Genomic DNA, 26606 nt, shown 5'->3' with positions numbered 1-26606 from the left:
CATCATTTAACTATGCCATCAGCCATACGCTTTAGAAAATAAAAATGTCTTTAGCCTGGACTTGAAGATATTAACAGAAGAAGCTTGTCTAATGGAGAGTGGCAAGGCGTTCCAAAGCCTGGGGGCAGCAATACAAAAGGCACGATCACCCCTGCACTTAAGCCTCGACCTAGGTGTAAACAATAGATCCTGGTTGGAAGACCGAAGGGATCTAATGGGTTGATATTCAGTCAGTAACTCACAAAAATAGGTAGGAGCCAAACCATTTCGAGATTTATAAACGAGGAGCAAAACTTTAAAATCCACTCTAAAACAAACAGGCAACCAATGTAATGAGCGTAAAATAGGAGTAATATGCTCCCTCATCTTGACCCCGCTCAGAAGTCGAGCCACAGCGTTTTGAACAAGCTGCAAGCGGGATATAGCTGTCTGGCTAATTCAAAAATAAAATGAGTTACAGTAGTCCAGCCTAGATAAAATAAAAGCGTGAATTACTTTTTCAAAATCTTAAAAAAAAAAAAAAAAAAAAAAAATAGCTTTAGAGAGTAAACGCAGCTGAAAAAAGCAAGCTTTGACTACTGAATTTATTTGACGGTCAAACTTTAAGCCATCATCAAAAATGAATCCCAGGTTTTTTACCCATGGTTTCAGACATGGAGACATCTCACCCAGATCCAATTTTGGGGAATCTAAAGATTCAGAAGGGCTAAAAACAATAATTTCAGTTTCCTTTTCATTAAAAATGAAGAAATTTCATGAAAGCCAAGCCTTCACATCCACCAAACATGCCATAAGAGACTCAAAACCCACAGAATTGCGTTTAACAGGCAGATAAACCTGAGTGTCATCCGCATAGCATGATATGTTAGATAGGTTAGTTATAATATTGTGTACACATTGTGCAGCTATATCACTTTGCTTGTGGTCTGTAATTTTTGTGTTATCATCAACAAATATCATCAGCATCCCACACAAATCACATAATATAAAATCCATTTTCACTGTAATTCCATGAAAGAGTGACTTTTCCACAGCACACAATGAGGCCTTTGCTGTAGCACCCCCTTCCCTGGTCAGGACAGAGCCAGTTGGTTCTGTGCAGAACTGATTAGGCAGAGTTTTACATTGTGTGTGCTGGCAGGACTGCTGGCCTGAGGCCCAATAAAGCTCTGGAAAATCCATGTTTGGAGGCAGGAGATGATAGTGGGGTGGGGGCAACACTGAGCCTCTTCTCTGGGCAATCACGGTGAGCTATAGACTAGTGAAAGGATACTGCTTCGCTTGTGTTTTTTGCTCTTGCATTTGGGATGAAACAAAATGCTGTCAGCAACAGTTTCTGTTGCCTTCTTTGATTAAATTTTTTATGGTGCGGTTTGGCCGTTGTCTCAAATGATAGGAGCTTTTATATGCAATTAGTAATTCGGCATAAGAGGTCCTTTGCAAAATAGCAAAATTCTTTGCAAGAATTTTAGGTGTGAATTTCAAGCAAGTGTTAACTCTTTCTATACTAAGTTTAGGCATAAAAAACTATCTCAGATAATAACAAGGTTGAATTGCAAGTTTTTCAGTAATAATCTTTTCAGCAATCATTCTTCCTAAATAAGGTCATTTAAGGTGAAGTACTTCCTAAATAAACTAGGTATCAAATATCTGTCATTGTCAGTTTAATTTTTGACAAGATAACCGACCAGACCAGATGTATTTGCTTTGAAAGCAGGTGTTTCCAAAGGTAACTGCAAGGTCGGCTCAGAGTAACCAACTTTGTGTACGTCCATTGTGGGCAGGATTACTCCACACCACTGCCTGCTCATGTGTCCATAAGCCCCCTTTTGTTGCACAGGAGAGATAGTTTAAAATCGCTTGCGTGAGGATTTTTCTATTACCTCTATCACAGACTGCTGACAGCAACACAACCCTCACCAACCTCCTACTCCACCACTGTCTTAATCAAAACGCTAGCTCAGGGAACTCAACCCCCTACAATATACCAGGCCTCACATGTCAACTGTTGATCAAAACATACAGTCTTTCCAAATACTATTCATTCATCCTCATGACTCCACCTCCTGTATTAAGTAGCTGTATCATCGAAGCACCTGGTTTATTGGTGCTTTTTGGAGCTCCCAATATCATCATTCTCAGAAAAACAATAAATCTGGTTCATATAAAGCAGTTCTCTGAGGAACTTACTAAACTTTTTGAGGGGCCCCTTGTTTTGGACACTAGTCTGTTCAGTGGAACCCTTACCTTTCTGCATTATAACTCTCCTATCAGAACCCAGACCTCAAACCATCAAGATGATCTGGAGATCGGTGCTGGAATATCCGTGGACTCCTCACACCTAAAGTGGCAGAACAAAATGAGTACATCTGGTGATGAAAAAGTACTTTTTTCAGTCTGGGAAGAAAACTGAATATGTGGTGAATGTTTTCAATATGAGCACAACCTTAAAGAACTCTATGGTGTGAAATATGACTTAGGGGTTTTGTACAGTCTAGTTAAACCATGTTAACCACAATTTAGCCATTGTTTTGCTACACTAACCATAGTGTAACTATGGTATTTGTTGTAAAATTGTGGTTATACAAATGTTAGTCAATACGCCAAAAAACTATGGTTACTAGACTTTTACATTATAAAACCATGGCTAATTTTCGTGAGTAATTGTAGTTTGAAAAGTGATGATATGTTCAATTGCACAAACCTTAAGCATATAAGTTATTGTGCTGAAGCTAGTAAACACAAAGAGGCATTTAACTGACTTTTAGCTTTTAAACAGATGTTGTCCCGTCGAATGTGGTATCACTTCTCGAAAACTAAAAATTCTTGCCAGGCATGTTTAGCAGAAATGGAACTACAGCGCCATCGTGTGGCGGCAGGACCGTTGTTCTCTGTAAAAGAGAAAGGACAAAATGTTCCGGAATTTCTGCAGACGTGTAGGGTGGGCAGGCACCGACAGATGTTGTTCTGTCATCGATTTGATAAATCTAGATTTCATAATGCAATATCAGTTTTAACAGTTTCAACACGACAAACCTCATATCTAGAATTGAGTTAATTGTACATGCTTTCTGTCAAATTGTAAGTAAAAACATTATAACGTAAAATAGAAAAGCTGAATTAAATTAAAATTACACTTTAACCAAGGGTTTAACATATTGTCTAATATTGTCTGAAATAACACACTACTGCAAATGGTCCTTGATCCTAGATGTGCAAGTAAAGGATAAAGAATTCAAAGTGTTGTTTAGAGACAGTTTATTAGAAATATGTAGACAAAAACCTCACTGCGTTTAACAAACTGAAATGTATAAACCTGAATTGACAGGTCACATTGTTTTCATCTTTTAGTCACACCTGCATTGATATTAAGACTGCAAACACAAATTGGTCACCTATTGATAAGTTACCCTTTGTTCTGTACAGCAGTGAGGCATATGCTTTTTTTAATCACTTCTCTTTACATATATGGAAGAAACCAGTGTACAATTGCCTGCTACACGTCTAAGTGTGATACAAAACAACAAATACTAACTGCCAACCTGAAATCATTTCATAAAGCAGTGTGTACAGACAGGACTATGTACTTTGAACATGTTGGATTAACACATAAACCTATCTGAGGGGCAAAACTGCAGCTAAAACACATAAAACATGGGTTTATCAATGAATCAGTGCAAGGGCTTTGAATATGCCATTCTGATTTCAAACCCAGCACTAGTGAAAATCAAATGTTCCTTTCGCTCACACACAAGGAAATCGGAACCTCAAGACAAACAAAAGAATATAATTAAATAAAATGTAGTTTGAATGAGAGGGAGAGGGCAGAATATGTCGATAAAGTCATTCATGTCCTTTTTCCATTACTACAAATTACAATGTATACGTTACATGATGCAATAACCCCACTGACATTGAGGAAAAAGCCCAAGACTGTAAAAGCCATTGAGTAAACTGACCATAAATGGTGTCCACAATACATCATTGAGAGCTCGTAATTGTCCATGCAGAACAGAAAAGTAAAGAGTGTATTGTTGAGGGGCAGACGTTGCCATCAGCACAACAGTAAAAATTCATCCCTTGTGACTTTCTGCAGAAAGACCTTGAAAAACAGTTTCAAAACCGATGCAGTTTTTAAATGGCTACCAACTCAAACTTAGTCTCTCTCTTCATTTTAGTGTTAAGTGAAAATTCTTGCTTTCTTCTGCATGACGGTGTGCTCTCCCTTTACTCAAGGTCTGGCATTTCTGGGGGAAAATAAATTAATAGTAAATAAATTAATAAATAAATGTTTTAACTTTTTTTTTTTTTTTTTTTTTAAACAAATGGGTCAAGTTTTTTTTTTTCATTAATACTACATAAAGCTATAACCGCTAAGATATATATAGATATATATATATATATATATATATAAATATATATATATATATATATATATATATATATATATATATATATTGTTCATATGTACTGATTTTGAACAAACAAACGTCACACAGAGGAGGGAAAATTTAAGAAAACGTACTTTCATCATCACTATCTGCAGACTCCTCCTGGAATGAGATAAAAAAAACAACATTTTAGCATAGAATTTAGTTAAATAATAGGATGCCTAATGAACTGATGAGTATAACTAAGATAACTGTATTCTTCTGGCCACAACATTATGGCTTGAATAATTCTCACATCATCTGCACCATCCACATCTGGTAGGTCATCTTCCCCACCCATGTTGTTCATCATCTTCAAGAAAAAATTTAATAAAAACAAAAATGAGTATGATTTATTTTCCCTTTACACAATTCACAGAATATGTATATTATTAATAGTAATATTTTATATATATATAAACACGAACCTCTGAAAAACGGTCAAAACTGGACAATTCTTCATCAGAGTCATCCTCCCAGTCCTTCCAGTTATTGAAGTCAACACTGAGCCAGTTAAGCTGCACAAAGAACATTGAGAAACATTAATTAACATGATCTTATTACTAAATGAAGTTACATTTTAAAAGTTTAAACAGACCTAATACTGACCTTTGCTTTTTCTTTTGTTAACCTTGGCCAAGACTTGCCAGGTTCTGCTTTTCTTAGACAGCAAAACACAGACCTGTCTGTGCGTTTGTGTTTCGAATCCTGCAAAAGAATAACCGGGCTCAGTGTAACACACAATAATACATGAGCCATGCAGATTGAGCTCTTACAACCTGAATTAGAACAAAACCCATCAGGTGGCGTACTTACATTTGGGTCAATGGACTCAAATAGTTCTACTTCATTATGGTGTTTCATGTTATCCGTGCCTCCAACACAACTAAAGCAAAAAATACAGCATATTACAATTGCATTAACATTTGCAATGCAGATGAAAACATTTGGAATGAGTATCATTATGGCATAAAATTCTTCATTAATAAACATATTAAACATCGGTTCATGGCAGTACACTGAATAATTATATTTGTAATGACAATATAAAAATGACTGAATTTTGCAGCAGAGTATAAACACACTTTTAACAATGACTGGAATAAAATGCACCTGAAATCAAGCTTTGTTTTGTCAAATTTAACTTTGACATCTTTGCTGTCTTCTATACAGAATTCAATGAAGACAGCCTCCCGTCTGTCATACCACTTGGCAGTTGCTGGCTGCCTGCAAAACGAATGAAATTAAAACATGTGGAATTAAAATATAACTGAAAAAACCTGCAGAATTTCAATACAACGTTAAACTAGACTTCAATATGACAGTTAAAATACACATTTAGTTCTAATGGGGTACATGGCGAACTAAGCAACCAGCTAAGTGCATTTGTTAAAAGGCAAACTCCACACTAAAAGTGCAGCTCTAAATTAAGATGTGCAAGCTGGAGGCCTTGGTCGGGGGTGGAGCAACAATGACGTTACCGTGGCAACAAGTTTGTATCGATTGGCAGGTTCATGCATGGCCTCTTAGCAAGCTACTTAAGGCTTCACCACTATAATAGTCACAACGGCAGAAACAAGCCCTAGCAATAAGGAAGTGATTGAGTAATAATTAATATTCAATCTTGTACTGCACTTTAAATGCATGACCACTGGCTAAGGATTGTAGGGATAGGCTAACAGTAACCACAAGCCCCAACATACTTGACTACTAATACTTGTCACACCTCGGACATACACTACCTTCAAACGTTCAGCAAGATATTAATGCTTTTGAAAGGAGTCTCTTAAGCTAACCAAGGCTACATTTGTTCAAAGGTACAGTAAAACAGTAATATTGTAAATATTATTAATATTTAAAAACTGTTTTTCATTTTATTATTTTTTAAAATGCAATTTATTCCTGTGATGGCAAAGCTGAATTTTCAGCTTCACTACTACTCCAGTCTTCAGTGTCACATGATCCTTCAGAAATCATTCTAATATGCTGATTTGCTTCTTAAGAAACATTTCTTATTATTTGTGTTGGGGAAAAAGCAGTGCTACTTGTGGAACCCATTATGCATTTCATGCAGAATACAAAATTGTAATTATTTGAAATATCTTTTGGAACATTATGTCTTAACCGTGACTTTTGATCAATTTAATGCATGTAATAAACAGATTAATTAAAAATACATATATTTTTGATCCCAAGCTTTTGAATGGTAGTGCATGTTTCATGCAAATAAGTGTAATTTAACATAAGGAGAGATAAATGATGGTTAATTTAATCGTATCAATTAACATGTCAAGCTGTTCCACTTGCAATACATTATGTTGTGTTTAATTTTGCTGTATTACTGGCCATATTTGAAATTCGAATCATCATGATTAGTTCCTGCTGCAATCTTAAACCAAGTTACATCAGCAAATTTAAGTTGGATTAAGAGGGTCTCTATGCCTAGCCAAACTGAAGCTCAGGTGGTTTATCCTGAATGCTGGGTGGTCACACAGTATGATGAACAGTATCCCAAACATTCCAACACATCCCAGCCTGATTAGCCCTGGACAGCAAATGAAGACTCTTAACTGGTCACCCAACTGAGCACTGAGTCTTGGAAGACTAGCATAACCAGGTTTTAATACCATCATAAACCAGCAAACCAATTTAGGCTGAATTAAGCATGTTTTTATTTTTCAGCAGGGAACATCCTGCATGTCCTGATCTGTATAAGGCTTAATCAAGGTCGTAAATTTTGCTAGTACATTTTACGGTAATGCAGATGAAAGCTTAAATAAAAAGAATCATGTTATAGTAAACTGAGCAGCAGCTCTGATGTTAGGTGTGCACTATGTAGTAACTACAGGCCTAAACTATCTAAATGCTAACCAGCTAGCTAAGCTCTGCTGTAGGAACAATGTGCGCTATTTTCACCACCGATTACGATTTCTTTCTATTAAATTTAAAACGGTCTTCCTGAGAATGACTAGTATTCTCCTTAATGTCCGTATGTAATAGCCGTATGCGAGAAAACCCCTGTTTCCCTGATAGAGGTTATGAACACACTTGCTAACTAACGTTAGCTAATTAGTTAGTATATCCTTATCACTGCCGGCCAAACTCACATGTCGATATCTTCTTTCAGTTTTCACCAAAATCTGCGTTGCCACTCGCGTCCTCTCGCCTGTGGTAGTGTTTGGAAATCGTGCTGTCAGATCAAAACGAATGCAAAAAGACGGAAGCTAGCTGTTTATGCGCCGCTCTGTCAACCTGCACCGGATCCGCGCGTGTCTACTCACTGGCGCCGCGCGCTGTGACGCATCATCTCAACGTTTCTAGTGACTTCTGCTGCGCGCTCCGCGCCATGCGCGCACCCTGAGAAAATGCGTCTCCATAGTAACGCGAACCTCTTCTTCTTCTTTAATTTATTGGCGGTTGGCATCCAAAATGGTGCATTACCGCCACCGACTGTTGTGGGTGTGGAGTATCAATAGGGACTAAAAATAAAAATAAAAATAAAAAAAAAACAAAAATAAACCTTTAAACTTTTAAATTCTCTCATATAATCTAGTTGACTTTAGAAATGTCATAACATGCTTCCATGCTGATGGTCTAACTGCAGAAAAAGAAAGCATATCTTCTACTGCTAGTCTAGTGTATCCTAATGCTTTGACACTATCTAGCAGGACTTCCCTCTCAGCATTATACACTGGGCAATCTATTAAAACATGTATCACAGTTTCTGCTTGATTGCATGTTGAACATTGACCATTATTATGTTTCCCTATAATGTTGAGATTATAATTAAGATTAGAATGACCTATTCTCAGTCTTGTGATTATTATTTCCCCCTCCTGCTCCAGTTACCCTGTCTTTTTGAAGGAACCTGTCGTTGAATCTTATGGAGAAACCTCCCCTTTGAATTTGTATGCCATTGTTTTTGCCATAACTTGTTTACTTTAGCTTTAATTATAGTTTTAATTTCATTTCTACTTAATGGCACATCTAGTTGATTTGAATTCATACTAAGGGCTTTTTTGGCCAGGGAGTCCACCACTTCATTGCCATCCACTTCAACATGTGCTGGAACCCAAATAAAACATACAGTTGTATCCCTATGACTCAGTCTGTATAGACTCTGAAAAATTTCATACACTAAATCAAGTCTACATGTAGATTGGAGATTTAAAATACTGACCAATGCTGCCATAGAATCTGAACAGACAACAAACTTATTTGGCTTAAAATCTTCTATCTTTATTAATGCTAATAAAATAGCTAAGAGTTCCACAGAATAAACTGCTAAATTATCTGAAGTTCTATGTTTAATTGAAATGTCAAACTCTGGGATATATACTGCTGCTCCTGTCCTTCCTGTGTCTGGGTCCTTTGAGCCATCTGTATATATTTGCACCATATCATTATATTTATCACTTAAATATTGTTGCACCATATTATTCATCCCACCACACTCTCTACTGTGTTTTGATATTTTAGAAATCTCAAAATCCACTGCAGGCATGGGGAAAAACCAAGGGGGAATAGCTGATAATGCTACTGTGCATCTATGGGAAATCTTTGTCAAGCCCAACTTCTCAGCTTGACTATCTCTTACCCAACCAAAACTATCAAATTGTTTGCGTCCATGTTCCCAACACTTGTTCAAAACTGCTTTGGTTGGGTGTTCCTGTCTATGTCCCTGTAATGTAGTCCAATAAGTCATACTCAGTTGTAATCGCCGTAGTGATAAAGGCATTTCACCAACCTCCACCTGCAATGCTGGAACTGGTAACGCGAACTTCGCTCCGCCTAGACTGTGCAGGACGTCAGCTGATGCAGGACTCATACGTATTTATACTAAGGTTATAAACATTTTTCTTGTAGTATGTTTTCTTTTTGTTACTTTTCTCTTATCTAGAGTCAAAATTAAACTTTATTGTCAAGTTTATCAACAATTACAATATAGACAATAAGTAGTACTGAAAATAAATAAGGCGAAGTAAATAAATAAATTAAATGATTGAAGACGAAGGAAGATGAAGGAAGAAATAATACTACTACAACTAATAATAAATGGCAGTAATGTTAAAATGATATTTAAAATTAAATCTATCTATCTATCTATCTATCTATCTATCTATCTATCTATCTATCTATCTATCTATCTATCTATCTATCTATCTATCTATCTATCTATCTATCTATCTATCTATCTATCTATCTATCTATCTATCTATCTATCACTTTATTGGCATGATGATTTGCATCAGCATCAATACACAAAAAGTGCCATTAAAATAAATCAATTCAAATAATTAAATAATAATAATAATAATAATAATACACAGCAAAGTTAATAAAGTGATAATTGCAAATGCTTATAAATTTAAAATATCTATCTCTCCCGTTAATATATACAGACGGGGTTAATAAGAAAAAACACAAAAGTCAGACCATAACATTACAAGGGGATTGATGATGTGGTCTTAAAAGAGCGCCACACCGCGGTCATATCCGGTAATCTCTAATCCGGCTCAGACAACAGACTAGAATGACGAACTTCCTGCCTACATTATCTGGCATTCAGGGGATTTTTCACTGTAATTACTAAAAGGGAACTTCGTGATAACGAAATGTGACATAGAGACGCCGAGTTAGTGTCGCGAAGGAGCTCAAGGAGAAACAGTTTCGTCGTGACAGTCAACGATGTTCTTTGTACGCTTGTTGTCTTCCTGTGGCCAAGGACGGGGAATTGAAAAACCACAAAGAGACTGAGCTGGTGTCATCCGAATTTGAATAGGATATCCCAAGCATTAATTCGCCAGGATTGTTGTAGTTTTAAGGCACGTTCAATGCAGCGGTCGTCTGTTGACTTCAGGCATTCTCCAGTTGCAGTAGTTTACATTAATCTCTTCCGGCGAAGTCACTACAAAAGGTGAATTTATTTATTACACCAACACAATAGGCTTCATCCCAATGTGTTTTCACATTATTGTTATTATTATTTAGCAAATAACTGCCATCATTTTCTTCATCTGCTGGACAATCCGCAAAATAAACAATGTCTTGATCTAACTTGTATATTTTTTCTAAAACAGGGAAATAGGCCTGTTACTGCAATTAACGAGAATTTATGGGATCACAAGGTAATTTAATTTCAATAATGTAATCACTGCAAGCATCAAGTGACATTCATGAGCAGAACGATCCTTTGTTTATACAGTGAACACATTTCAGAGCAGCTGATGTGATTCTGCACAGCTGCCTGTTGGTGTTGAACGAGCAATACTCAGCACAGCCTATTCATGCAAGAAACTTCATTGTCTAGAATATTCCACCCTTCTGCTGCACAGCCACAAACCGATTGGATTGTGAAAGGGTAAATGATATTATGATGATTAAACCTAATAATATAAGAGATTAAGCGCAAGGAGCTTGTAAAATCTGGCTGAGAAGAATTTGCATGCCACCCTGCAGCTCTTGTCAGGTGTGAAGTATTGTGAATTTATGCAGGGTTGACTCATTACACGTGTATTATTCATCATATGTTTCTCCTGACAAGAAAAGGGTGAACTGATAACAAGCGCAAGCTAATATTCAACCTCAAAAACTGTAATAAGGTAAAAGGTTGACCATTTCTGTAATTGGTTAGTTAATGTGACACCAATCAGTCACAGCAGTGTCCTGTAGTGACGAGCTATATTTGATCTAAAACTAATTTATTCAGCATTTTAACATTTTTGTATAATTACTAACCTGATCTTAGGACCTCATATTAAATGAGAAACTACATAAAATGATTTAAAAATGAATAAACAATATAAATGTAGATAGATAAATATGACAAATATTTATAATTATACACTACCAGTTAAAAGTTTAAAATAACTGTTTCTTTTTGAGTATATTTTAAAATGTAATTTACTCCTGTGATTTCATAACTGAATTTTTTGCATCATTACTCCAGTCACGTGATCCTTCAGAAATAATTCTAATATTATAAAAACAGCAATAAATACATTTATTATTATAGTAATAAAAACATTTAATATTATTTTGTTGAAAACAGCTGAGAGTTTTGCAGGTTTCTTTGATGAATAGAAAGTTCAGAAGAACAGCATTTATCTGAAAAATCTTTTGTAACATTATAAATGTCTTTATCATCACTTTTGATCTATTTAAAGCAAACTTGTAGGGAAAAGTATTCATTTCTATAATTTCTCCCCCCACCCCCCGCCCCTAAAAAGAGAGAAAAAAATACTGACTCCAAGCTTTTGAATGGTATAGAGTATAATGTTACAAAAGCTTTTTATTTCAGATAAATGCTGATTCTTGGATCATTCTATTCATAAAAGAATCCTGAAAAAATGAAGACTGGAGATTGCTGCTGAAAATTTAGCTTTGTTCACAGGAATAAATTACATTTTAAAGTACGCTCAAATAGAAAGCAGTTATTTTAAATAGTAAAAATATTTCACAATATTTTTGCTTTTGCTGTAATGCCGCAGAAGAGAATTCTTTAAAAAACAAAAATCTTACTGTTCAAATACTTTTGATTGTTAGTGTATATGATTATTATTATTATATATTTAGCTATATATAATTCTTACAAATTTCTTTTTATAATTATGATGTTCTTAAGACTACATAAAACTGTTTAAAAAGATTTAAAAAAAAAGAAGCTAAATGGTTATTTAAAATGGTAAAAATCTGAGGAAATAGTCAGTCACCTAAAAATACACTTCTTCTTCAAAAAAAAAGATAGATAGATTTAGATAATATATAATAAATTCTTTAATAAAAAATATTTTATTTACTTTTTACACTCTGTGTGTTTTTAACTGAAAATACTGTAATAAATTCAAGTAGCTAATAATTATTTTTATGTTTGGTATAGTGTCAAATGTAGCATATTTATCACAAGAAAATAAGCAAAATACTAAATAATTGCAACATTTTTAATGTTCATGGTGGCCTCATGTTGACTGTTGCAAACTGATCTCTTTTTTCTCAGTTTCATCTGATGAGATGAGCGTGCGAGCGGGGCAGGGCAGTGACGAGGTGCTGGTGTCGCAGGCAGTGTGGGATTACCTTGCAGCTGCAGGACGATCCTGGTTGGTCGACTTCGAGGACAAGCAGGGACTGAGTGCGGACATCATCCGGCGCGGGGAGCGTGGCGGCTGCTGTGCCGTGCGGCTCTCCCCGGTGGCCAGACCTGGAATGATGGAGGGGCCGGTTTCTCCTGTTACACGGAAAGCTTTCATAGACTTATGCCGCTGTGCCCGGAAAGAAATGACCAAACAAGAAACCGCTCCTAAAAGGAAACGTTCCCTCTTACCATGCATGACGGCAATGGAACCCGACGGGGAAGGGAGCTTGTTGCCTCCGCCTCCCCCTCAACCACGGCGCTCGCAGAGGCAACAGCAGAAATACAGGAAAAATACAGACATGGACACCTGTGTGGTTTTACCCATGCAACATGAGGCCATAGCAAGGACCGGCACCGAATTAGCCATCGCTCATGAAGAAGAGAGCACCGTTTGCTCTATCTGCATGGGCGAAATGGTGGAAAAGACAACACTGGACAAGTGTGGCCACTCGTTCTGTCGGTCCTGTTTAGAACAGGCGTTTCAAGTCAAAAAAGCGTGTCCTGTGTGCAGGCTGGTGTATGGGCAGCTTATCGGTAACCAACCAGCTAATGGGACCATGATGGTTGAAAGAGACCCAGACCTGGAGCTTCCTGGCCATGAAGGTTATGGCTGCATATGCATTATTTACAGTTTCCCTCCCGGTTTGCAAGTGGTAAGTACTGCCTAAAGTCAGAAAACAGCAGCGTGTTTTACATTCAGATAACCTCAGACCAGTTTTTATTATATAGCACATAAAAATTCCACACGGAAACTATAATCGCACACTGTTATGTTTTAAAATTCTTTCAGCAAGAGCATCCAAACCCTGGGGTGAGGTATCCAGGCACAGACCGGGTGGCATACCTGCCAGACAGCCCTGAGGGAAACCGTGTCCTCCGCATGCTGCGGCGGGCCTTTGAGCAGCGCCTCCTCTTCACCATAGGCACCTCCATGACCACCGGCATGCATAATGTTATTACCTGGAATGATATCCACCACAAGACCTCCATATGGGGCGGACCACGATGGTATGCAGTTTAATAGTTGCTTGCTAAATTATATCTGGGGAATCAGTGATACGACAGGCGTCTCTTCCCTGGAATTGCTTTTAGACTTGAACATAAAACTTTAAAATTTAAAGCCGTTGGTTTGGGTGAGAGTCAAAATTTGGAGTTATCCCACTACATTTTTCAAATGACATTTATGCATTTGTTCATTTAATTTATCAAAAATGTTAAGTTCTTTCATGAAACTCTAGATGGCGCAGGCTGATGGGTTCTTAACGTTACTGATGATATTCACAGCGTTAAATGACTTGGTTCATGTAGCATACGCAGCCAAAGAGCTTGCTGCTTTACATTTAAATGGTTGGTTAGCGTCTACTTGAGCATTTTGCAGTGTGCCTTCAGAGTTCCTCTGAAACCCTCCACCTTCCCAGCTCCACCTGTATAGATCTGCTACAGGCTATTTTATATACTATTTGTGCAGCAGTGGTGTTTCTTAAATACTCACAGCACCGTATCTCTGTATGTATTGGCAGTAGCAAGTTCCTGTACTTGCTTGCAGCAGCAGCAATAATCTACAGAAATAACCAACAGCAGCAGCAGTGTAGCAGATCTATTCCACCAAGACCAAATACATTATGGGCCAGATTTACTAAACTGGGAAAAGTAGCGTTACAGCGCAATTCCTTAAAGGTCCCATATTGTACACCTTTCTGGAGTTTTATTTTAGGTTTTGATGTCCTTAAGAATATATATTTGCAGTATAAGTACCAAAAACCATCTCAATATATTTTTACAGCTCCCCTTTCAGGAGCTCTGCTAAGAACAGGTCGATTTTGGGCTGTCTAATTAATATTCATGAGCCTCTCTTCTGATTGGCCTGTTGTTTTCTGAGTGACGCACGGCCAGGCTAACCACAGGTAACTAGTTAAGGCTGACGTCACACTTACGTCACCGCGCTAAGCTGGATGCAAAACAAAGGGAAAACTGGAGGCGCTCAATCCAAACCAGTGCAGATTCGACTACATAAGGAGCTTAAAATATCAACTTGTTGTGATGTTGGGTGCCAGAATCGATGTAATACAGCCTCAAATTAGAAATTCGATGGCATACCTGTTGCCACTGCCAGACAAAAAAACAACGACAGCTGTGGTTAAACGAAATAAAGCGAACAGACTTGACAGAAACGATCGTCAAAAATGCTTGCATTTGCAGGCCAATAAAGGTTCAATAAAGTGTGGTCTTTTGTTGTTATGGGTGCGTCTAAAGATTTCTTGCATCTCACGACTATTGTGTATGGAATAATGTCTGTGTGCATGTGAGTAAAACAACAAACTGATGATTTATAATCATTTGTAATTGTATATACATTGTCTTGATTAATTGTGGCTGGAGGATGGATGGGACAGTGGGCGGTGTTCGGGGTGGCGACTGAAACCAGTGTTGTGCAAGTTACTTCCAAACTGTAATACATTACAGATTACTTGTTACTGTTATTTAAAAGTAATTCCTTACCTTACAATATTACTGTCTCAGAATTGTAATGCGTTACATGACTCCTGTAATACTTTTGAGTTACTTTCACCAAAATATCTACAGAAGTAGAACTTAACATTCTAAAATGACAAAATGTACTAGAGCCCTGCCCTAATGGCAAAGTGTTTATATTTCGTTCCGGCTTTTTATTAAGTTCATTTAGAAAAAAACTTTTGGAGCATTTTTTTGTTCATTAAATACGTTTTTTCTTTCTTAAAGTAGCGGCCAGCGGCAGACCGGCAGGCTGATCATAGCTTATGTTTGATAAATTTAGCCTTCTCAAATCATCATGACTTGCCTAAAAGGGTCTACTTTTATATGTGTGCACTCACAATGTCAAGAAAACGCTGTGCTTTTATCTTGAACAGGAGCGCTTCACAAAAATGAACCGAAAGACAGCGAATACATGCCACACAGACATGATAAATATATAATATATAATACAATAATTGATGGATGTCTAAAATATAAAGATAAGATGAAGCCTAAAACAGGCCAGAGGACCAGCCCACGTCTGAACTATGACGTGAATATTGGCCCGAAGCCCGGCCCTAGGGACATAAAAAAGTCGGAGCCCGACTTTAAATAAAAAAAAAAAAAATTGGGGCTAAAAGTGTGTTGTAACGCAAGCGTTACTGAACATGGACAGAGTAAAATATTACTGATAATTCTGCAGGTGTTCTAATAACAATGCACACATTAAAGAACACAGACGCAGCCAGATCATTTCCATAATGACCAGCACAATCTACCAAGAGCAGCGCAAATGTCCACCTGCTTTAAGACATGCTTTTTTGGGGGGCGTCAAATTATTTAATGAGTGCAAACGTTAATAAATTGCGTTGCGTGATTCATTTTAATACTCTCCTCCCGTAAATTTTGTGTCTGAAAGGGAAACTCCTACAAATGTACAAACCCGATTCCAAAAAAGTTGGGACACTGTACAAATTACGAATAAAAAAGGAATGCAATAATTTACAAATCTCATAAACTTATATTTTATTCACAATAGAATATAGATAACATATCAAATGTTGAAAGTGAGACATTTTGAAATGTCATGCCAAATATTGGCTCATTTTGGATTTCATGAGAGCTACACATTCCAAAAAAGTTGGGACAGGTAGCAATAAGAGGCCGGAAAAGTTAAATGTACATATAAGGAACAGCTGGAGGACCAATTTGCAACTTATTAGGTCAATTGGCAACATGATTGGGTATAAAAAGAGCCTCTCAGAGTGGCAGTGTCTCTCAGAAGTCAAGATGGCAAGAGGATCACCAATTCCCCCAATGCTGTGGCGAAAAATAGTGGAGCAATATCAGAAAGGAGTTTCTCAGAGAAAAATTGCAAAGAGTTTGAAGTTATCATCATCTACAGTGCATAATATCATCCAAAGATTCAGAGAATCTGGAACAATCTCTGTGCGTAAGGGTCAAGGCTGGAAAACCATACTGGATGCCCGGGATCTTCGGGCCCTTAGACGGCACTGCATCACATACAGGAATGCTACTGTAATGGAAATCACAACATGGGCTCAGGAATACTTCCAGAAAACACTGTCGGTGAACACAATCCACCGTGCCATTCGCCGTTGCCGACTAAAACTCTATAGGTAAAAAAAAGAAGCCATATCTAAACATGATCCAGAAGCGCAGGCATTTTCTCTGGGCCAAGGCTTATTTAAAATGGACTGTGGCAAAGTGGAAAACTGTTCTGTGGTCAGACGAATCAAAATTTGAAGTTCCTTTTGGAAAATTGGGACGCCATGTCATCCGGACTAAAGAGGACAAGGACAACCCAAGTTGTTATCAGTGCTCAGTTCAGAAGCCTGCATCTCTGATGGTATGGGGTTGCATGAGTGCGTGTGGCATGGGCAGCTTACACATCTGGAAAGGCACCATCAATGCTGAAAGGTATATCCAAGTTCTAGAACAACATATGCTCCCATCCAGACGTTGTCTCTTTCAGGGAAGACCTTGCATTTTCCAACATGACAATGCCAGACCACATACTGCATCAATTACAACATCATGGCTGCGTAGAAGGAGGATCCGGGTACTGAAATGGCCAGCCTGCAGTCCAGATCTTTCACCCATAGAAAACATTTAGCGCATCATAAAGAGGAAGATGCGACAAAGAAGACCTAAGACAGTTGAGCAACTAGAAGCCTGTATTAGACAAGAATGGGACAACATTCCTATTCCTAAACTTGAGCAACTTGTCTCCTCAGTCCCCAGACGTTTGCAGACTGTTATAAAAAGAAGAGGGGATGCCACACAGTGGTAAACATGGCCTTGTCCCAACTTTTTTGAGATGTGTTGATGCCATGAAATTTCAAATAAACTTATTTTTCCCTTAAAATGATACATTTTCTCAGTTTAAACATTTGATATGTCATCTATGTTGTATTCTGAATAAAATATTGAAATTTGAAACTTCCACATCATTGCATTCTGTTTTTATTCACAATTTGTACAGTGTCCCAACTTTTTTGGAATCGGGTTTGTATATTCAATTTAAGGTCAGGCGCAAAAACAACTGTGCTAATTCTTCACTGCGCGTCTTTAGTGAATCCTGACAGTACTATTTTAACACCAAAAGAGATTTTCGTAGCGTATTCTCATACATTACATACCTTTTAATATGAAAAGGCCAAAAAAACATTTAGTTGAACTTTCGCTTTAACTTAATATTGCTTTTTTTTCAGCTTTGGTTATCCAGATCCTACATACCTTGTGCGGGTGACAGAGGAACTGCGAGAGAAAGGAATAACAGCTGATTGATTTTTGTCGAGCACTTGAGAAGTTTCAAAAGGATGGCAAACGTGTGCGCTTGACCACAGTCTCTTCACAAACACACTGTGTCGAGTCAAGTCACAGTCATCTGCTGCAGCATTGATTTGGTCAGGACGCTGTTTCACAATGTTTCATTTCAGTCTTTGTTTAGCTTTGTTCTTTAGTTTACTTGAGTGAAGTCAGTGTGTTTCACATACACTATTTTCTTTGGTACAAACCTGGGGTGCACTTTACTGAGACAGATTGTTTAATATACTCAGCTGAGTTTAAGATACCCTCTGGACTTCTAAAACGTGAATGTCATGAAGGTGTACACTATTCCTCATCTACGGTACAAACCTCCTCCTCCCTGTTTCACGTTAGAATCACTAGGCTGCTGGCCAACAGCTGATGGTAACATCTGGACGGAGACAAATGAGGGACAAATGGCATAGCACAGTTAAATGGGTACAGCTGGGACAATCCATACAACCTTTTTTTTCTAGTAATCAGCACTAAGAGGCACTTTGCAATGGAGGTAATCTTTTTATTATGAGAATTTAAAGTGGATTCTGTCTGATCTTCCAGAGTGCAGGATCTAGAGAGGTTATTTGTGGGCCTTTCTAATTATAAGGTCCTAGTAAAGAGATGTAAGTCGATTTCAGTTTGTCCTAGCTTTTATCACTTCTAACGTTCGTTTTTTGTTGTTCATTTTAATATGATGTGCATAAAAAGTAATATTTTTTGCTTTATGTTTGACTGGTTCCGTTTTCCCTAGTTTGTATTTTTAGGCTGTTTGTGTGTTTTTGAGTTAACTTCTGTCACACACACATATATATACATATATATATTTATAAAATGATGTCAAAACGAAAGGGCATTTCAAAAACTTAAACCAAACTAAAACGTCAAAGCTGTAAACTTTGCTGTAACCATTGCGTTTATTTATGCCTCAGACTTGGAGCAAAGCCTAGCACTCGGTTTATTTTGAAGAATCAGCAGATTTGTCCATACAAAATTTGCTGAAGTAGAAAATAATTCAGTAACACAGCAAATGACTCACAAAAATACATCCAGGTCACATTTAACCCCAAAATCAAAAAGAAACAAATGAGAAATTATATTTTGCATTAAGATTGTATTCAGAATTTTTTTTCAGTGTAACATTATTTTCTGGTAATATTTTCATGATTCAATTGGGATACATTTCCCCAAATTTTGGGATAAAATTAATTACTATAACACATTACAGTAAAACAGTAATGCACTTATTTTTTGCATAAATTAAAGACTTAATTTAAATAATTGCATTTCTTTTTAAATAGCTAAAAATAACATTTTGAAATACATTTATAATAAATGACACCATGCAAAAACCACAAAATGATAATCTTTGAGCCAAACGTATTTACTTTTTTTTTTCTTTTGATTTCTGTGTGAAATATGACCTAGGTTTTGTGAGATTCATCCAGATATCTTAAATATATGCTAGGCTGCTGTCGTCCATGAAGCAGATTTATCAAATTTGTTTTGTATTTCTCTCACTGAAATGTTATTGTGCCTTCTGCTAAAGGTCACCGCCTGTTATAACTAACGGTACTCATTACTTGTTGGTATTGGTTCGACTGAGTTTGATCAATATGAAGCATTAACCTTATAGCAGTCTTTCAGCTTTTCGCAAAATGCATCATAATTTAGAAAGCGTTGATCAGGTCTCAAATGGTTTTGCGCAAACCAAAACATTTACTTTGTGTTGTTTTTTTGTGTGTGTTGTTAGAGGTTGCTTATGTTTTACAGTATCACTTAACAGAAAACAGTATCAGATTTGAGTTTTGTTTTGCTACCATATTCTCTTACTCTCACCTTTAGGTTATGAAGGACAAATTCAGTCAGGATTTGTAGGACTTAAGTGTTACTGTCATGCAAAATTCTATGCACTTCAAAATCAGATTTATAAAATAGACCTCTTCAGATGACTGATTGTTCAAATTAAATAATTTGCCTTTATAGTTGTGTTGATTTGTATTACATATTGAATTGTATGCTACAATTAAAATGTGTTTTACATTTTCATACTTGAATAAAAGGATTCTGTTCTGTTACAGTGTTGGTTATTATCAAGTTCAACTTCTCAAGGTAGTCTGCTTATCTCTGTAAATGGCAATATGACAGTGTTCTGTAAATATGAACTAGCTACGACCTGCCAGGAATTGTCATGCTTGTCAGACAAAATGCATTTTTCTCCGAATGAGCTACATTGTAAAATTACGATTTTACAACAAACTTTCTAAGAAAACTTTGATATTAGTAGTAATTGCTTATTAAAGGGATCTCTAGTGTGTCATTATCAGAAGAATAATACTAATTTTAATTGTATTACATTGAAATGTATTCAGTACAATTTCTTTTGCTAGGGTTTGATATCTTTGTATATTCTCTTTTATATGTTTTGCCTCTTCATTAAATTTGTCTGGAAAGCCCTAATGATAGGTTCCTATTGTGACAACATGCCCCACTATTGGTGTTGCATATTATTACAAAGTATGCAATTTACTGTATTTGTTTTCTGGGTAATAATGGTGGAATTGGTTCAATTTATTAAGTATGTTTATGGACAGATTTTTTAAATGTAAATTTATTAACAGAAATCTGGACCTAAAAACAGTTCGGTGCGCTGCTCTGAGATGCTCAACAGAGGGCGCTACTTCACTTTTATAAACTCGACTAAAGAGTGAACACGTTGTGTATTTTACCATGAATTCTCATTCTGAAAATTAATATCTTAACATTGGAAAATATTGTATGGAAAAGGTATTAAAATATTCAATACAAACAACAATTCTTCCTTCCTACCAGCCAGATTTCAAACAAAGGCCCATTTCCATCGTAGGCATCAGGAACCTCATGACATCTCTGCTTCCATAATCTGGAATGACACTCAGAACAGTAAATAGTATGTAGTAAACGTACTATACCACACTATAATAATTTATATTACTCTCTGCAGCCATTGATTCTGATATTATTATTGATAGTATTTTTTACCTTGCATTGTTTTGCTCATGGTTTCTGAGAAAGAGGAGATGCTACGCAGCCTGCCCATGTCGGAATTTCTCTAATTTGGCCAGCTTTTACAAAACGACAGATGACTTTGTGCAAGTAAACAGTAGAGATGAATTGGGCACAGTTTTTGATGTCAAAAGACTTAAAAAAAAATACAAGTACTTTCCATTCCATAATTAGACATTTTATTTATCATATCAGCCTTAAGGCTAACACATTAAATCATCTTCCCAATATTTTTAATACTTGAGGGGGATTTTGGCAGATATGCAGTGACGGGTGGTGCATGATAAAAGCACTGTGCTATAAATGGGAAAACCCTGTTGTAATGTGACTCAGGGCATTTCCTCTGATTATACCATGGCAGTGAGCCCTTGAGCAATGCACTGAATCCCCATCTGCTCTACAGTCTACAACAGTACAATAGTGCCCTGACCCCTCTCTGCATCTGCGTGTTAGATAAGAGTATGGAAATAATAACACTTGGCACGGGTAACCACCAAGTACTCTTGTCTCTGCGAAGGGTTAGGTGATCTGCTGCATATTTTTAAAAGTTTAACTGTTGAAATGTCAGCATAATATTATAGTGGGGTATGTTTAAATGATTTAGATTATATATTTGTCCCAGCATAATTTTTGACATTTTCAATAAAAATGATATACTTATATAAATGCATTAATTAATTTGAATTTGTATTCATCCATTTATTTAAATTCATTTATTTACTTAAAAATTATAAAAAGACAGTTTCTCTGGTGCACAGAGAATGAAATATATACTGTTAAATTTACAAGAAAATACTATTTCACATTTATACAGCTTTATCATTTTCCATTACCATATGTGACAAAAGTCAATTGATTCTATAAAATAATTCCCTCTTGCCTTATAATGTTAACCATCTTTTGCTTTTATTTTAATGTCAGCAATGGCTTTATAGAAATGGTGTCATAATCTTCCAGGCCTTTAATAATCTTGGGATAGTTCATAAACTCCAACAGTAATACTCAGACTGAACAAGAGCTTTGCATTCCCATGAATGTCATTAGTGGGAGAGATCTGGCATGGCTCAGGTGTGTGATGCTCATGTGCAGGCTGGATCATGAGGCTTTGCAGTGGTATGAGCGCCATGCCGAAGCTTTTTTGGACATCTGCTGCTCTTCCATATCACGGCCCATCTGGCTCAGCCAGGCTTTCCTCTCCACACAAAATTGTTGCTCCTCATTGCCTTACTCTCGCTATTCTCCCCTCCTTCTATGTCAGGATTGACAGCACTGAATGTTTGTTGTACTGCTTGTCTGCCTGAATAACACGTGTATGGATAATGATTATATGTTCAGTATGTTTAAAGATTTCTCATTAGCGTCAAGATACCATGATAAGTAAGACAGGTTGCATACACATCTAGCTCATATTTTCTTTTTGGGTGATCTGATAATCCGAGATTTTTTTGCATGCATTTTATAGTTTTCCAAACAAATATAATTAAAATATAAATAAACAAATATTTAAAAAAATAAAGAGAAAATGTAACCTACTGCTAATTTTCTGCTAGAACACTATCCATTAATTTTATAGACATGTTAACTCTAAAGGACAATGCAGTGCAAATTTCAAAATACAGATTAAACACTGCTAAAAAAAATCAATATGGAAAATTACTTCATATTAATAGAGTACATTGTGTAATTTAAAAAAAAAAATAGATTTACACATGATATTTTGAAACTGTGTGTGAAATGGTGCATAAAACAAGCCGGATTGTGTGTTCTGTGATTTGGTTTCTCACATTTATTTCCCTGGGCAATCTCACTCATGTCATTATCCATCTGCCTGCATGAAAGGTTGGGGGTTGCCAAGGGAAGGGAAACATTGAAATAAAGCCAAAATGCAAATATGGTGAAATATGCAAGTATGAGCATCCCTATTGTATTTTGAAAATATAATAATCAACAGTGTTTGAAACTTTCAGAGTCTTAACAATCTGGTAGATAAATTATGTTCTTCAATGAGACTCAGGCATTGACATTTGTATACGCATTTTACTGGAGTTGTCCCGTACACAGCTACCTTGTGCCCCTCCCTGTGCTCTTTAATTAGACAGGATCTATGCTCTGAGTCGGGTCTTTTTAGTAAATCAAAAACTTACTGCGTAGCCGGTGCAGTCCAACCAATACCCAAACGAATTACTCTAATGAGTCGGTTTTAGTTAGCTCATTAAAAACTATAGAGTTCAACCAGGGTAGGCTACTCTAACTGAGTCGCGAATAGATGACTCATATGAGCCGTTTTAGTGAATCAATTCTCTATGAGTCTGTTCTTTTTAGTTAATCATAACCATTCAGCGCTATTAGCGTGATCCTACCGATTCCCGACTTATTCCCGAGCCGATTCTTTTGAGTGAATCAAACACATATTTAGAACAGGGTTTCTGAAGTTAATTTAAGACTTTTTAAAAACCTCTTTAAGACTAATTAATAAACACAGTGTTTTATTAACTTTAAAAAAAAATAAACTCATAATTTTGAAAATACAGCTTCCAACCAATCTCCATTAGTTTTTAAATAATTTAACAAAAATAATATAAAATAATGAGTACTATGACACTTTAACTTTTGCTCCCAACCAATGTAATATGTAAATTACAGTGGTGTGAAAAAGTGTTGTTTTATTGCATGTTTGTCACACTTTAATGTTTCAGATCATCAAACTAATTTAAATATTAATCAAAGATAACACAAGTAAACACAACATGCAGTTTTTAAATGAAGGTTGTTGTTTTTTTTTATGAAGGGAAAACAAAATCCAAACCCACATGGCCCTGTGTGAAAAAGTGTTTTTCAAGAAAGTAATAAAGCCATTTCTAAAGCTTTGGGACTCCAGCGAACCACAGTGAGAGCCATTATCCACAAATGGCGAAAACATGGAACAGTGTTGAACCTTCCCAGGAGTGGCCGGCCGACCAAAATTACCCCAAGAGCGCAGCGACGACTCATCCAAGAGGTCACAAGACCCCACAACAACATCTAAAGAACTGCAGGCCTCACTTGCCTCAGTTAAGGTCAGTGTTCATGACTCCACCATAAGAAAGAGACTGGGCAAAAATGGCCTGCATGGCAGAGTTCCAAGACGAAAACCGCTGCAAGAACATAAAGGCTCGTCTCCGTTTTGCCAGAAAACATCTTGATGATCCCCAAGACTTTTGGGAAAATACTCTGTGGACTGACGAAACAAAAGTTGAACTTTTTGGAAGGTGTGTGTCCCATTACATCTGGCGTAAAAGTAACACAGCATTTCAGAAAAAGAACATCATACCAACAGTAAATTATGGTGGTGGTAGTGTGATGGTCTGGGGCTGTTTTGCTGCTTCAGGACCTGGAAGACTTGCTGTGATAAATGGAACCATGAATTCAGCTGTCTACCAAAAAATCCTGAAGGACAATGTCTGGCCATCTGTTCGTGACCTCAAGCTGAAGCGAACTTGGATTCTGCAGCAAGACAATGATCCAAAACCCACCAGCAAATCCACCTCTGAATGGCTGAAGACATTTAAATTTACATTTATTCATTTAGCTGACGCTTTTATCCAAAGCGACTTACAATTGCTATATATGTCAGAGGTCGCACGCCTCTGGAGCAACTAGGGGTTAAGTGTCTTGCTCAGGGACACGTTGGTGTCTCACAGTGGATTCGAACCCCGGTCTCTCACACCAAAGGCATGTGTCTTATCCACTGCGCCATCACCACCCCTGAAGACAAACAAAATGAAGACTTTGGAGTGGCCTAGTCAAAGTCCTGACCTGAATCCTATTGAGATGCTGTAGCATGACTTTAAAAAGGAGGTTCATGCTCGAAAACCCTCCAATGTGGCTGAATTACAACAATTCTGCCAAGATGAGTGGGCCAAAATTCCTCCACAGCGCTGTAACAGACTTATTGCAAACTCTTGATTGCAGTTGTTGCTGCTAAGGGTGGCCCAACCAGTTATTAGGTTTAGGGGCAAGCACTTTTTCACACAGGGCCATGTGGGTTTGGATTTTGTTTTCCCTTCATAAAAAAAAAACAACAACCTTCATTTAAAAACTGCATGTTGTGTTTACTTGTGTTATCTTTGATTAATATTTAAATTTGTTTGATGATCTGAAACATTAAAGTGTGACAAACATGCAAAACAAATAAAAATCAGGAAGGGGACCAACACTTTTTCACACCACTGTATTTTGCCATATAAGTATACTTCTGATCACTGCAAAAGTGTTCTTCTTCAGTATTTTTGTCTTGTTTTCTGCCAAAATCAACTTAATAAAAAAAAAAAAAACACATTTTCATACACTATTGAAAGATATTTGTTCTTGTTTTAAACATAACCTTATTTAATTTTGTTCAATTGATCAGAACATAAGACTTAATATCTCCCTTTTGCATCTCAAATAAATTTATCTTGATTTAATGAATGAAGAAGACATACATTTTTAGCAGATAATTTAAGAGTCTGTGCTAAGATTTAATACTTTTTAAGTGCATGTCTTCTAGCATAGATGGTGGTATTTGTATAGGCTAGGTTAATTCAATTGTGTCATGAAACAACTTTATAAGTGTCAAACAATGTAATGTATAAGTAAATGCACCTTCTGATTTAGAGCCTTGTATGGCTTCTGTATGGATTCTGAAGAGAAGGCCCTTAGATTCCTGAGAGATTCACAGGCGGACTTCACCATTAGGACACGAGAGCAGCTCTGGCAAGGACTGTACTTTGGCTGGATTTCCAGAAGACAGATTGGAAGCCTCTTGTTTAAACTGTTAATAATTAGCAAAAGCAAGTTTTACAACTTGTGAGAGTTAAAACAGGATCTTCATTACTCTGTGAGCTTGATAAATTAAAATGATGATCAGTAATTACCCTCACACCTATTCTTAGAGCTATAGTAATCCATAGAGTTGATATCACTAGAGGGAAACATTGTACACAGAGGAAGCATTTGCTTGCAGGATCATGGAGCTGTGTTGTTACTGAGAAAAGAAATACTGAATTACAGCATTTATGGATTTTAATACTATAAATTGTTATTACCTTCAGTAAAGCCGATTAGATTCAGTTTTATGGGGATATAGAATAGGGATGACATTGTTGGGGGCTCCAATGTGTTTCACTTCATCAGTTTGGCCTAGCATATAATTTTCAGTGCAGGTATCAGGACAACAAACATTGTTGTCCATAATTTATTTACTGCAGAGGCATAGCTGCACATCACTGCAAATGTCATATGTGTAAATCAATGCAAATATCATAGGAAGCATCTATAATATTCCACCCACTCAAATGTTTCTGTCCATATCTTTTGTGTCAGAGCCACCGAGATAGTCTTAGTAAGAGTTATAACATCTTTAAGCATGGTATGATTGCTGGTGGCAGATTTGATGGCTCCTGCATCTTTGAAGCAACTGATCATTGGACGTATAACAGTTTTTGGTTACACTTTATTTTAAGGTGTCCTTGTTACATGTTACATATACTTGCAATTATAAGAACAATTAATTATTCATAATTACATGCAAGTAACCCTATAAGCCAAACCCTAACTGTATAAGTAGTTAATTAATATTATTCAGTACTTAAACTGCACTGTAGGACACCTTAAAATAAAGTCTAAAGCATTTTGTTTTTCTAAAATTAATTAGAGTTGAA

The 26606-nt window shown here is 36.6% G+C and overlaps 2 protein-coding genes across 6 annotated transcripts; one reads left to right on the top strand and one right to left on the bottom strand.

The window, feature by feature from the left end:
• Positions 1–3242: 3242 nt before the first annotated feature.
• On the bottom strand, positions 3243–7749 carry LOC306859345 (prostaglandin E synthase 3-like). The gene is made up of 8 exons (XM_079400353.1): positions 7538–7749; positions 5544–5657; positions 5247–5316; positions 5040–5138; positions 4859–4948; positions 4687–4743; positions 4526–4553; positions 3243–4247 (listed from the first exon to the last, which is right to left on the bottom strand). Coding segments are annotated over exons 1-8 (480 nt in total). The 5' UTR covers positions 7540–7749; the 3' UTR covers positions 3243–4227.
• A 2173-nt stretch (positions 7750–9922) lies between these two features.
• LOC306859637 (putative E3 ubiquitin-protein ligase DTX3) lies at positions 9923–19957 on the top strand. 5 transcript variants are annotated; one of them, XM_079400758.1, is made up of 6 exons: positions 9950–10347; positions 10511–10558; positions 10636–10791; positions 12427–13214; positions 13352–13569; positions 17790–19957. In XM_079400758.1, the coding sequence occupies exons 4-6, from the start codon at positions 12441–12443 to the stop codon at positions 17863–17865; spliced, it is 1068 nt and encodes a 355-aa protein (XP_079256884.1). In that variant the 5' UTR covers positions 9950–10347; positions 10511–10558; positions 10636–10791; positions 12427–12440; the 3' UTR covers positions 17866–19957. The 5 variants fall into 5 exon arrangements, with proteins under 5 accessions (XP_079256882.1, XP_079256885.1, XP_079256883.1 ...); XM_079400756.1 differs by lacking the exon at positions 10636–10791 and having other exon boundaries at positions 9923–10347; XM_079400759.1 differs by lacking the exons at positions 10636–10791; positions 17790–19957 and adding an exon at positions 13683–14907 and having other exon boundaries at positions 9948–10347; positions 13352–13626.
• Positions 19958–26606: the final 6649 nt, after the last annotated feature.

The sequence above is a fragment of the Barbus barbus genome (assembly GCF_936440315.1).
Source record: "Barbus barbus genome assembly, chromosome: 40".
Taxonomy (NCBI): Eukaryota; Metazoa; Chordata; class Actinopteri; order Cypriniformes; family Cyprinidae; genus Barbus; species Barbus barbus.
The sequence above is the reverse complement of the archived record's forward strand: the minus strand, read 5'-3'. Positions and strand labels throughout refer to the sequence as shown.